This window comes from Zootoca vivipara, chromosome 2 (assembly GCF_965207765.1).
Source record: "Zootoca vivipara chromosome 2, rZooViv2.hap1.1, whole genome shotgun sequence".
NCBI classification, from domain to species: domain Eukaryota; kingdom Metazoa; phylum Chordata; class Lepidosauria; order Squamata; family Lacertidae; genus Zootoca; species Zootoca vivipara.
The window spans coordinates 106,680,565-106,693,688 of NC_142584.1; the positions used below are offsets into that span (position 1 = coordinate 106,680,565).

The window sequence follows — 13,124 nt, forward strand, 5'->3', positions numbered from 1 at the left end:
GGAGCCGGTGTACAGCTTCCAGGTCATGTGGCCAGCATGATAAAGCCACTTCTGGCAAACCAGAGCAGCACACAGAAACGCAGTTTACCTTCCCACTGTAGTGGTACCTATTTATCTACTTGCACTTTACGTGCTTTCAAACTGCTAGGTTGGCAGGAGCTGGGACCAAGCAACGGGAGCTCACCCTGTCACGGGGATTCAAACCGCCGACCTTCTGATCGGCAAGCCCTAGGCTCTGGGGTTTAACCCACAGTGCCACCCTGCTCCTGCAGGTAAACATGAACTAAAAACGAAAGTGCGGGTCTCTGCCCTGCAGAGCGTACAGTTACACCCAGTGCTTTTCTTTCTGGGGGGACGCAGGGTTATGCATACCCCTAAATGTATCCAATACGTTTCCAAGCACAATTCAAACTGTTGGTGCTGACCTTTAAAGCCCTAAATGTCCTCGGCCCAGTATACTTGAAGGAGTGTCTCCACCCCTATCGTTCTGCCTGGACACTGAGGTCTAGCTGCGAGGGCCTTCTGGCAGTTCCCTCACTGCGAAAAAAGTGAGGTAACATGGAACCAGGTAGAGGGCCTTCTTGGTAGTGGCACCTGCCCTGTGGAACACTCTTCCATCAGATGCTAAAAGAATAAACAACTATCTGATGTTTAGAAGACATCTGAAGGCAGCCCTGTTTAGGGAAGTTTTCAATGATTGATGTTTTAATGTATTTTTAATCTCTTGTTGGAAGCCGCCCAGAGTGGCTTGGGAAATCCAGCCAGACGTGCGGGGTATAAATAAATGAATAAATGAATAAATAAATAAATAAATAATAATTATTATTATTAACAACATTTTTTGAATCTAAGTTTGGCCTCATTGAGGGGCAATATTTCAATATGAGTAGGAAAATGAGAGTACCCCTAAACTTTTTTTTAGGAAAAAAAAGCACTGGTTACAGCTTTGATGGTGGGCAAGGAAGCGGAGAAGAAAAAGGGACTAGGGTCACACCCACATCATACTTTTAAAGCATTCTTGTACCACCTTGGCAGTAATGGCTTCCACCAAAGAATCCTGGGAACTGTAGTTTGTTAAGGGCGCTGGGAATTGTGGCTCTGCCTTAACAAACTACGGGAGCCTTTGGTGAGAGCCATCACTGCTCAAGTGCTAAGAGAGTGCTTTAAATGTATAGGATGACGGATGTGATCTAGTTTAGCAAGGGATAAAAGTTAAACATCTGAACCTCATGCGTGATCGGGAATTCAACAAGTTTGTAGTGGCTATTCTTTGTTTTATAGACCACTTTAGTTTTCTTCACTGCTGTATATATTGGCCAGTTCTGCGTTTCAGGTGGAAAGAGCCTACATAAAACACTGTTTGTTCAAAGACATATCACCTGATCAAAGTAGCCGAGTGGTGAAGTACTTATCAAGTGAGTGAATTTCATAATGGTCAAATGCGGAAGAACTAATTGCTCAAACATTGTTCATGTGTCTAGCTTCTGTTATTTACCGTATGTTTCCATGTATAACACGCCCCCGTGTATAACACGCCCCCTATTTTGGGGGACTCTAAATTTATGAAATTCACTACGCACTATCTGTGTATAAGACGACCCCTTATTTTAAACTTCAAAAATTTAGGAAAAAATATAGTCTTATACATGGAAAAATACAGTAATTTAATTTTAATTTTTATCACAGACGGTTATGCAGATAACCGTTTCACAATGTTATTTCACCCCTATTCACAGGAAGTCTTTCTTTGTCAAACAAAACTAGGTAGATAGAGTGCAAAATATGTAACTCCAGTGGCTCAGTTATACAAAGTACCAGATATGAAAGGAAGGCAACGAAATTGCCTGTAATCAAACTGCTGCGTAAAGAAGCATTAATCACCGTGGTACCTAATATGAAAGGAAGGGAATGCTAAAGTGCTTTATAATGATTTCTTCAGCATGAATCACCGTGGTGCTGGATATGGCCAAGAATGGCATTGTAATGACTGGGCACCAAAGAAGGGCGGCAATCATCACAGTACTAAACCAAAGATGAACATGCCCTCTGCACGATGTCTGAATCCATGGGGATGTGTTCAGGGCCGGATTTCGGTTTGATGAGGCCCTAAACTACTGAAGGTAATGGGGCCCTTTGTATGTCCAGCTGTCCTTTGTCAACAACAAATTGTTGTTCTTTGTGTTGAATATATGCTAGATGGTAATTCATAGGAGCCTACACAACACAAAACACTGTTGCTGTATGTAGGTTTTGTTTTATTTGTTTTTTTATCTTATGTTTTGGAACTGTACACCTTTTTTTCCTTTAAATTTTCTGGGGCCCCCAAGAGAGTGGGGCCCTAAGCTATAGCTCAGGGGTCAGCAAACTTTTTTCAGCAGGGGGCCGGTCCACTGTCCCTCAGACCTTGTAGAGGGCAGGACTATATTTTGAAAAAATATATATGAACAAATTCCTATGCCCCACAAATAACCCAGAGATGCATTTTAAATAAAAGGACACATTCTACTCATGTAGAAACACCAGGCAGGCCTCACAAATAACCCAGAGATGCATTTTAAATAAAAGGACACATTCTACTCATATAAAAACACCAGGCAGGCCCCACAAATAACCCAGAGATGCATTTTAAATAAAAGGACACATTCTACTCATGTAAAAACACCAGGCAGGCCCCACAAATAACCCAGAGATGCATTTTAATAAAAGGACACATTCTACTCATGTAAAAACACCAGGCAGGCCCCACAAATAACCCAGAGATGCGTTTTAAATAAAAGGACACATTCTACTCATGTAAAAACATGCTGATTCCTGGACTGTCCGCGGGCCGGATTTAGAAGGCGATTGGGCCACATCCAGCCCCCGGGCCTTAGTTTGGGGACCCCTGCTATCGCTTGTTTAGCTTATATGTAAATCCAGCACTGGGTGTATTCAACAAGGGCTGTGTACACATTGTCAGTTCCCAACACAAGCAAGACCATCGTTTTTCTCAGTTCGGATCAAACCCAGTTTGGGGGAAAGCTCATTGAAACGCAGCATTCCGTAAGAAAACAAAAGGATAGGTGCAGGATAGATATGAATTGTGGCTTAGGCTGTGTGGACATTGCTTCCAAAACCAGTGCCAGAAGGACATCGGTTGCAGAGTTGCGCAACAGCCTTTGTCACTGTGCAAGCAGAAAGACTTCCACGAGTACAACAGGACTTCTCCTCCCTCTGCTCTTCCCCTAAACTTCTTCAACATCTGATCTGGGTTTCCCCGCAACCATCTGGAGCAGATTGGGAAGCGATGTGGTGGAGACATGTTGAAGGAAGAGGGACGGAAAGTTCCATTGCACGAGCAGAAATGGTTTGCCTCGCACAACGACTTAGCTGGTCCCAGCCCATTGGCACCAAGGGAACAACCAGAAACTCCAGCAGGCCAAACGCGGCTTAGCATGGAGATGAAGGGAAATGAAACGACCACTGGAATCATAGAACTGTAGAACTGGAAGGGACCATGTGGGTCATCTAGCCCAACCCACTGCAATGCAGAATTTTTTCACCCAAGGTGAGGCTTGAACCCACAGCCCAGAGATTGAAAGTCCCATGCTCTACTGACTGAGCTAGGAATGTGGTGGGGGAAATTCCAGGGTTTTTGTTCAGAAGGCGAAAAATGGGTGTCCGAACACATGTGCTTTTAATTGTAATACCCTTACTGCAGGATGGTACCAACTTCTGTGCAGAGGAAGAGTCTTTTTGAAGAGGTCGTTTAGTGTAGCAAATTATTCTTTAGGCCAGGGTCACCAAACTAAGGCCCGGGGGCCGGATGCGGCCCAATCGTCTTCTAAATCCGGCCCGCGGATGGTCCGAGAATCAGCATGTTTTACATGAGTAGAATGTGTCCTTTTATTTAAAATGCATCTCTGGGTTATTTGTGGAGTCTGCCTGGTGTTTTTACATGAGTAGAATGTATCCTTTTATTTAAAATGCATCTCTGGGTTATTTGTGGGGCATAGGAATTTGTTCATATTTCCCCCCGAAATGGGCTCCTCCCATTTCCCCACCCAATCACCTTGTTCCCCTGAAAGCACCATCCAGTTAATGGCAGGGCTGACAGGTGTGGCCAACCGCAGTGATAGAGCAGGTGGAATGCAGCCTCCTAATCCCATTTTGGGATGCTATTTTCAAGGCTGGGTGGGGCTCTGGTGATATAAATTCCAGAATACAGAGGGAGGGAGCAGGATACTTCCATCACTCCAAGGCAGAGTCAGCAGAGGGAAGCAGAACTTCTCCTCCTCTTCCTCCTCTCAGAAGCCTCCCGATATGAACTGTGGAAGTCCTGGGCGATGGCCCTTCTGTGGCATGGCTCCTGCGGCCTTCCTCCTGGTTCTGTGTCTCCAATGGCAAGGTATGGTTTGGTGGGGCCCAAGGGCTTATCATCATTCAGACATCATCAGTACAAATCCTCCAGGTGTCCCTATTTTCCAGTCCCGGAATTAAAGAAGCCGTCCCGGTTTCTGATTTGATCCCGGAATGCCCCGCTTTTCCTTAGGAGGTCCCTATTTTCAGCTGAGAAGTGTTGGAGGGTATGTAAATCCCTAATAGTCCCTCAATCTACCTTCTGAGCACCAGCTGCTGGAAACCACAGGAAGAGAGAGGGCTATTGTGCTCAGGTACAGCTTGCAGGTTTCCCACGGGGCCCGGGCGCCCATTCTGATGGATGGATATGATGGCCCTGCAGGGTCTTCTCATGTTCTTACCTGGCTCCTTTGCTATTTGGGATGCCCATGTTTTAGATTTGCTAAGTTGCCTATATCTTAACAAGGTATTTTGGGCATCGAGTGTGGGGCAGGTAATGAATGAGCTTTTGGCTCAGCCAAAAGAGGATTTTCAGGCTCTGTCAATCAGCTGACATCCTTGGTTGTCAGGCTCCCTTGTAAGTGCAAGAAGCCAGGAAGGCTGTCTGCTATAGTTCCCTGACAGCAGTATGTATGTGTGTAAAAGAAGTGTCAACTGACACCAGGTGATTAGCAGAGGAGTGGTTCTGCCCATCTGTTGGGCAGAAGTTGAATCCTGGCAAGACAGAAGTACTATTTTGGGGGGACAGGGGGCGGGCAGGTGAGGGGGACTCCCTGGTCTTGAATGGGGTAACTGTGCCCCTGAAGGACCAGGTGCGCAGCCTGGGAGTCATTTTGGACTCACAGCTGTCCATGGAGGCACAGGTCAATTCTGTGTCCAGGGCGGCTGTCTACCAGCTCCATCTGGTACGCAGGCTGAGACCCTACCTGCCCGCGGACTGTCTCGCCAGAGTGGTGCATGCTCTGGTTATCTCCCGCTTGGACTACTGCAATGTGCTCTACGTGGGGCTACCTTTGAAGGTGTCCCAGAAACTGCAATTAATCCAGAATGCGGCAGCTAGACTAGTGACTGGGAGTGGCCACCGGGACCACATAACACCGGTCCTGAGAGATCTACACTGGCTCCCAGTAGGTTTCCGAGCACAATTCAAAGTGTTGGTACTGACCTTTAAAGCCCTAAACGGCTTCGGTCCTGTATACCTGAAGGAGCGTCTCCACCCCCACCATTCAGCCCGGACACAGAGATCCAGCACCGAGGGCCTTCTGGCGGTTCCCTCATTGTGAGAAGTGAGGTTACAGGGAACCAGACAGAGGGCCTTCTCGGTAGTGGCACCCGTCCTGTGGAACGCCCTCCCAGCAGATGTCAAGGCAATAAGTAATTATTTTATTTTTAGAAGACAACTGAAGGCGGCCCTGTTTAGGGAAGTTTTTAATGTTTAATGCTGTACTGTTTTAATATTCGGTTGGAAGCCACCCAGAGTGGCTGGGGAAACCCAGCCAGATGGGCGGGGTATAAATAATAAATTATTATTATTATTTATTTATTATATCTGTCAACTTGGCCTTGGAGATGCTAGAGGTTGAACCCAGGACTTTTTGCATGCAAGGTGTGCGCTCTACCCCTGAGCAACAACCCTTCTCTACACCTCACACTGTCTTAGTTGCTTGGAGCATGGTGCCGATAAAACCAAGGTTGCAGGTTCGATCCCCATTTGGGACAGCTGCCTATTCCTGCATTGCAGGGGGTTTGACTAGACTAGACTACAGTTCTAGGATTCTATTATTCTTTTGGGCTTTAACTGAAGCACAGAAAGCCAGGAAGTGTCTCAGACTGGTGAGCTTGATCATTTTGTTCCAGAAAAAAAAATCTCTTTTAAAAAACAACAACCCATGCTGATTTCTTTAAAAGCAAAAAGGCTTCACTTAAAAACAACAATAAACAGCTGTCAGTAGCGTTGGTAGACAGACTCCCTGGCCTCCTGTACTTACAAGGAAGCCCAGCTGACGATGTCAGGTGGTTTTCAGGAAACGCAAGTGTCCAGTGAAACTACAGAGTGTAGACCCCCTAGAAAGAGGATTTGCAGAATGGTTGTTGTTTTTTTTAAAGGATGTTCAGAAACCTCTCCTCCACTTCAATAGTAAGGTTACCACAACAAAAAGCTCGCATCGTACCCTGCACACAAGAATTTGACCCAATTTCCCCCTCCCCTTTGATCATTTTTGAGCGCAATTTCTTTTCTTGCTAATGGATGGGGAATGATAGCAGGGGAATGCGGAAGGAAATTTGCAACACTGCTCCAATTGCAAAAAAAAACGAGAGCTGGTCCAGCCCTAGGGAAGGGAATGGCACTGTGCCTTAAAGTGGGAGTAAGAAGAAGAAGATGATCCAATATTCGTTTATTTATTTGCCCACTGTTTATAGAACATATACTGTACCACCATTTAACGGTGGTTAACAAAGTGGTTAACAGCATAAAACCGTATGCTAGTAATCGAACAAACAAGAGTCAACCTTGCACACCTAGAGCAGACAGAATGAAATAGGAGATGAGATGTAAATGCAGGTGGATGGAGAAGAATAGAATCTTGAGAGTGGATGATGGGAATGACATCTTGCCAATACAGATCATTTCTTCCCTTTTCGTTTTTCCTAGTCTTGTTCTCCCCCCCCCCCGCCTTCTCCCATGTTTGCCTTTATCGCGATTATTGCCAGCACTTGACCTGGATCAGGTTAACACGATGCTCTTGGCCTGCCCATTGCCTGGGGCAAATGTCTTATAGGTGAGATGAGTCCGTCCCTAGTGATGAAAGCTATGCTTCTGTTTTATTACTTATAGATTAGGAAAATGTTTTTTTGGCTGGGAGTCAGAATTCCTGGGTAATGTTCCAAATGCATTCAGCGCTTGGGAATGAGAGGCGGTATCGGGCATCAAACTCTTGGGCGTGCCTGATGCGGAAAGCCTTGCAGTGCAAAGAGGTTGATTAGCAGTTGCGAAGCTGGAGGATAAGGCGTGAATTATTCTTAATTCAGATCAAGGCTGGTTTGTGCAGGGGAAATGCATCCAGTGCAGCTTTTCATAAGAAAGGACAGGATAGATCTCTAGAAGGTGGCTAATGGCTTCCAAAACCAGCCATGGGAGCATAGTGGATGCATAGTTGCTGGAAACTGCAAGAGTGCTCTTGTGCTTTTATCCTACATGGGTTCCCCACAGGCAGCCGGTTGGTCACTGTGAGAACAGGGTGCTGAATTAGATGGGCGACTGGCCTGATCCAGCAGACTCTTATTGAATCAATTTCCATAAATGTATCCTGCAGAATGTCTCCAGTCACTGCATTATAAAACACTGCTCCTTGCGCGGCTGCAAAATTGGCATTCAACACCTCAACTGTGCTTGCAAGTGTGCTACAAATGCAGACTTGTGATCGTATGATGCATTTTGTATGTACCATATACACTAACAGAGCAAATGTCTCAGAAAAGCCTCTTCTCACTGTGCATTATCCGAGGCTGCATACACATTACCATTTACTCTGCCTCCGGCGCACTCCCACTGCTGGCTTTTGAATTTGCATGCACCCATTACCCACGACGCAGAGCTACCTTGTGGTTTCTCGAAATATACTGCCATTTGATGCGTTTCTCCTCAAACCAGCCTCAACCCAAAAGGAAAACTTAAGGCACATTTACTTCACAGTTAAACGGAGGTGTGGTGTGTACGTTTGAGCCACTGCACATGGGCAGACGACAGCTTCATCAATAGGGGTATCTGGAGTTACAGCGGTGGGAAAACCAAAGGGATGATGTGCATTGGAAAAAGACACCCCCAGCCCCTCTCTGTGCTGTGTACAGCAATGTGCAATTGCAACTTGAAATGGAGCGGGTGCAAATGACCTTGCGGCATTTAAAGCCACTGATGTGCATGTCCACATTTGGACAAAAAGGTAAAATGTGGATGAGCATAAATCACAATCAACCAGCTATACTCCAGCACTCTTGGAATCCTTCCTACCTACCCACCCAATTGCACCTAGGTTCTCTCTCTTACTGTATTTATTTATTTAAATTAATACATTCATTGCAATTCCATTTCTGCAATATCTCCAACAACAAAAATAAAGAATAACAAAGATAACTGAAAAAGAAAAATACATTTCAATTCATTTCATCATTTTTCCCATCTCAATTTCCCGTCACCTTTCCCCCTTTCCCTCCCCTTTCCCCCCTCGACTTCTCCCCGTCGCTTTTCCGACTTCTGTTGTATCTTTGTTACCATTTGTGCATTCTGTTATCTATACAATTTTATATCCAATTTAGGTTCTCATGAGCTCTTATGTTACTTAGCAAACCCAGAATGCACCAACTCCCCCTTTTGTTTCAATAATTTGTTTGTTGCCGGGTGAGACACAGGAGGAGTTAGAGGAGGGGTGAGCAACATGCAGCCCTCCAGATCAGGGCTCCCCCAAGCTGGAACTCACCAGAACTCAGTTCCAGCACCTCTCAGGTGGGCGCCATTGCCATGAAAAGAGAACAAGGGAGGCGTTCATGGAGAGTTCCGGCACCTCTTTTATCTAGAAAAATAGCAAGGCTCCAGATATTCCTGGAGTACAACTCCCATCATCCCTGACTAGGGTTGCCAGACTCAATAGAGGCCAGGACTTCTGTGCCTTTAATTGCCCTGCTCTCTTTTGAGTCTGGAAACCTTAAAGAGAAACCAGCAGACCCTTTGCTTGGAAATTAAACATAGGGTCTGCTGGTTTCTCTTTAAGGTTTCCAGACTCAAAAGAGAGCAGGGCAATTAAAGGCACAAAAGTCCTGTCCTCTATTGAGTCTGGCAACCCTATCCCTGACCATCAGCTATATATGCTGGCTGGGACTGACGGGAGTTGGGAGCTCAACCACGTTCGGAGGAGAGGCACAGATCTGCGATGAAGGAACTAGGCGTCCTGATTCCTCTTTAATGCAAAGCATGGTGCCCTTCTTCCTGAGAGATTTGCTCATGTCAACATTCCCACAGAAGGGCCCACTCCACCCCTTTCCCAGTTGCCCCTCCCTGACACAGAGCATGCGAACTGAAAGCAAGCGTCCTCAATAAGCCTTTGTTTGCTTTGGTTGTTTTGAACGGCAGTCTGTGTTCTCCACACCCCTTGACTTTTATGCCACCCACGGGTCATGGTACCCTGCCTACTCCTCCCATCTTAGCGAGCTGCTTTCCTGCCTTCCCTCCTCGTGCTTCCAAGAATCTCGTCAGCCATCAGAGGCCTCACTCAGCGCAAGCTGAAACTGATTTTAAAGATCCTCGTGACTTGCCGTGGAAAGAATGGTTCTCCAATGTGAGCCTGGTAATTAAGGTGCTTGACAGCATTCCTGAATGTCTTACCTTCAATTCCATTAGGATGTAAAAATGAGGGCTGTCATCCAGTTAAAGCGATCTTATGTTGAGTCAATTTTACTGCATCCCGATTGCTGAACTGAAGGGCAGCCTAGACTTCTTTTAAACTTAAAAAAACCAAACCAAACAAAAAAAACCAGCAGTGCCTGGTGGACCTGATTGGATGGAAGGCAGGGAGGTCAACAGTAGGGGGAGCAAGAGCCAATGACAGGCAAGTTTTGTCCCAGTCTGTCTCCCTTCTGAGTTTACAAGGGCAACACTAACTTAGGAGGAGCGAACCGACAGGCAATGCCCTCCCCCTACCACCCACAGGGACTAGTTGTTAAGTAAGAAGGCTGTCAAATGGGAGCTAGCACACAGACAATGGTAGAGCAATATACCCTTTTGCCATAATGGACCAGGTACCACTGTAAACAGGTGACCTTTTAAAAAAGCAACAAGCAATCCTTTAACTGCCCCCAATTAAATCTGCATAATATGTGCACACATGTGCAAAATGAATTCTGGGAGCTGCTGTTAAGGGTGCTGAGAGTTATTAGAAAAACCCCTACAGTATTTCCCTCACAGAGCTACCATCTCTAGGGTTCCCATGTGAAGATTTACTGTTAAACCACTCGTGGAACCTGCGAGGGTAATGGAGCGTCTCAGCTCCCTTAACAAACTACAGCTCCCAGAATTCTTTGGGGGAAGCCACGACTGCATAAAGTGGCATTGCAATGCTTTAAATGTTTGGTGCGAAGGCAGATTCTTGGTCCACCTAGCTTCCCATTGCTGTATCCTGTATCCAGGATTTAAACAGGGGGCTTGCTATCTGAGTTCGTTTACCAGAAGTTCTTGAAGACTGAGCAGCCGGGCAGGGGCTCTCTACACAGAACCACGGAGTGGGTTGGGCCTGGCTCTGCCCCCTTCTGTTTCGCCATTGTCTCCATTCTGCGTCAATGCCCCCTGAGCCTCCACACCTTTCACTGCATTGGCAGACCAAAGGCAACAGGACAGGTTGTCATGGCGAGTCCCAGAATGCCACTGTTACTATTCCTGAAATCGGCCGCTTTGTCTCTTTCTAGGCTCAGCCTCCAGATGCATTGAAGGGTCGTCCACGGAAGACCTGCAGCCCATGCCTCCTGGAGTGCAGCGGAACTCTCTGCCCAGCGGCCTCATGCAACCCGACGTCTCGTCAATGGGCCGAAGAGATTGCATCCCTGATGGAGGAGACACCCGCATAGTGGGTGGCAGCCCTGCAACCTTTGGGGGACAGGCAGGGGGTTCTTCTACGGCTGGCCCCAGTTCACCAGGGGCGAGCCCCTTCCAATATGGCAAGCCAAGCCGGCCTGGGCTGTCGGGCAAACCGCTGGGGTCTATATTTGGAGGGACGCTCCCTCCTGCGTTAGGGGCACCAAATGTGAAACCTGGCATGTCGGGTGGCGCTACCCAGTATGGGTATGGCCCTGGATATAACAGCCGGGGTTTCCCCCGCCCAGTGTGGAAGAGACCTGGGCTCCCATACATACCGACTGCTGAGGAGCGGGGTGGAGGCTACATCCCAATACGAAACGAACCACCTAGGCTTTATCCATATGGCGCTGGTGGAGCTGCAGCAGGGGGATCGGCTTACAGCGGCGGGTCCGTAGCATATGGGCCGAGGGGCACGTATGATGGCAGCTACGGGCCCGTCCCTGCAAGTGTGCAGCCTGGTGGACAGCGAGACAGTGGGGATAAAGGAAACCCTTGCACACCAAACTGTTAGGGCGAAAGGCTGGTCCACATCCTGGGAACTTGAGGCGGGGGTGGGTGGAATGTCAGCTCAACTCTTCTGAGAGGGACAAAAGATTAAAAAAAATTCCTTCCAGTAGCACCTTAGAGACCAACTAAGTTTGTCATAGGTATGAGCTTTCGTGTGCATGCACACTTCTTCAGATACACTGAAGAGGCGTATGTGATCTTAGGCTGTGTTCCCCCCCCCCAAGCTTTGGACCCCTACCCTTAAAAAATGAATTAAAACACATTCAAAAGACATGGTTATGAGTCCTCCTGACCAAGGAGTTTTCAGAACTTTTGCCTGACAAATATGCTCCAAACCGCCATAGAACTACAAGAGTTTTCTGGAGGAATCGGAGATGGAAGGTCATCCAGCCCAATGCAGGAATCTCAACCAAAGCATCCGTGACAGATGGCTGCCCAGCCTCTGCTTAAAAACCTCCAAGGAAGGAGAGTCCACCTCCTCTCAAGGCAGTCCGTTCCACAGCTCTTACTGTCAGAAAGCTCTTCCTGACATTTAGTCGGAATCTCCTTTCTTGTAAACTTGAATCCATTGGTTTGGGTCTTAGCTTCCAGAGCAGGAGAAATAAGCTTGCTCCAATGCTCCATCGTCCATGGGACAGCCCTTCAGATGATTTGAAGATGGCTATCTCATCTCCTCTGTCTCCTCTTTTCCAGGCTAAACATACCCATCTCCCTCAACTGTTTCTCATAAGGCTTGGTTCCCAGACCCTTGATCATTTGGGTTGCCTTCCCATGGCAATCCAGTTTCAAATTGGTAGTGTAGCTGTTTCCCAGTCAATGCCCCCTTGCTTCTTCCATTAGGAAACCCTTCCTTCTCAACCCCCTTGGTAGCCCAGATCCCAAGGCGGAATCGTTTGCTCTCAGCCTTCTGGTGTCACAGTTCTGTCCCACTCCTCCATGTGGCGCAGTAGGTTAAAAGTATAGTATGTCATATGGGTTGACTTGTCCAGTCAGGGGCCGAAATCCTTTGCTCAAGCAATAGTTGCTAGCTCGCCGCTTGATTAAGAACCAGTTTACACGGCCCAGTTGAGCAGGCTGTGTCTGTGCCAACATAAATGAAGCATCTTGGCCATCTTGGACCAGGCCTGCATAGCGTAGTGCAATCCTGAGGGGAGTTAAACCTGCCTGAGATGGCAAAATCAAAGGGGCTGTTTGTATCAAAAATGTTTTATAGTTGCTTGTGATGCCGGCCTGATTGTTTAGTGCATCTCTCTCTCTCTCTCTCTCTCTGAAGCAGAATGTATTAAAGAACCTCTGTCACCTCTTGTCACCTGCTTTTGTTATGTACCATAACCCCTTTGGAAGCAAAGCCTTTTTTGTATTCTTGTCAGACAAAATGCCTGTATTAAAATCCTATGTACTGTAATGCCATAATGGTCTTCTTTTGGAACTGATCCAGGGCCTCTAAGCAGATCCTCCTCCTGGGCCATCTTGCTAGTTTGGAGAGAGGGGTAGAAAAGAATGGGAATGAAACCGCAACGTTGGAAAGGAGCCTCACAGCATTCGGCTGATCTGGAGTTTTGAACTAAGTCGCCTTCCCAATCTGAGGTGGAAATCAATACAGTGGTGCCTCGCTTAACGAATGCCCTGCTTAACGAAATTTCCGCTTAACGAAATG

At 47.0% G+C, this 13,124-nt stretch overlaps 1 protein-coding gene across 1 annotated transcript; it reads left to right on the forward strand.

Annotated features, from left to right (window-relative positions):
* Nucleotides 1-4,210: 4,210 nt before the first annotated feature.
* Nucleotides 4,211-12,872, forward strand: LOC118081076 (uncharacterized). Its single transcript, XM_060271214.2, has 2 exons — nucleotides 4,211-4,387; nucleotides 10,792-12,872. The coding sequence occupies exons 1-2, from the start codon at nucleotides 4,303-4,305 to the stop codon at nucleotides 11,469-11,471; spliced, it is 765 nt and encodes a 254-aa protein (XP_060127197.1). The 5' UTR covers nucleotides 4,211-4,302; the 3' UTR covers nucleotides 11,472-12,872.
* Nucleotides 12,873-13,124: the final 252 nt, after the last annotated feature.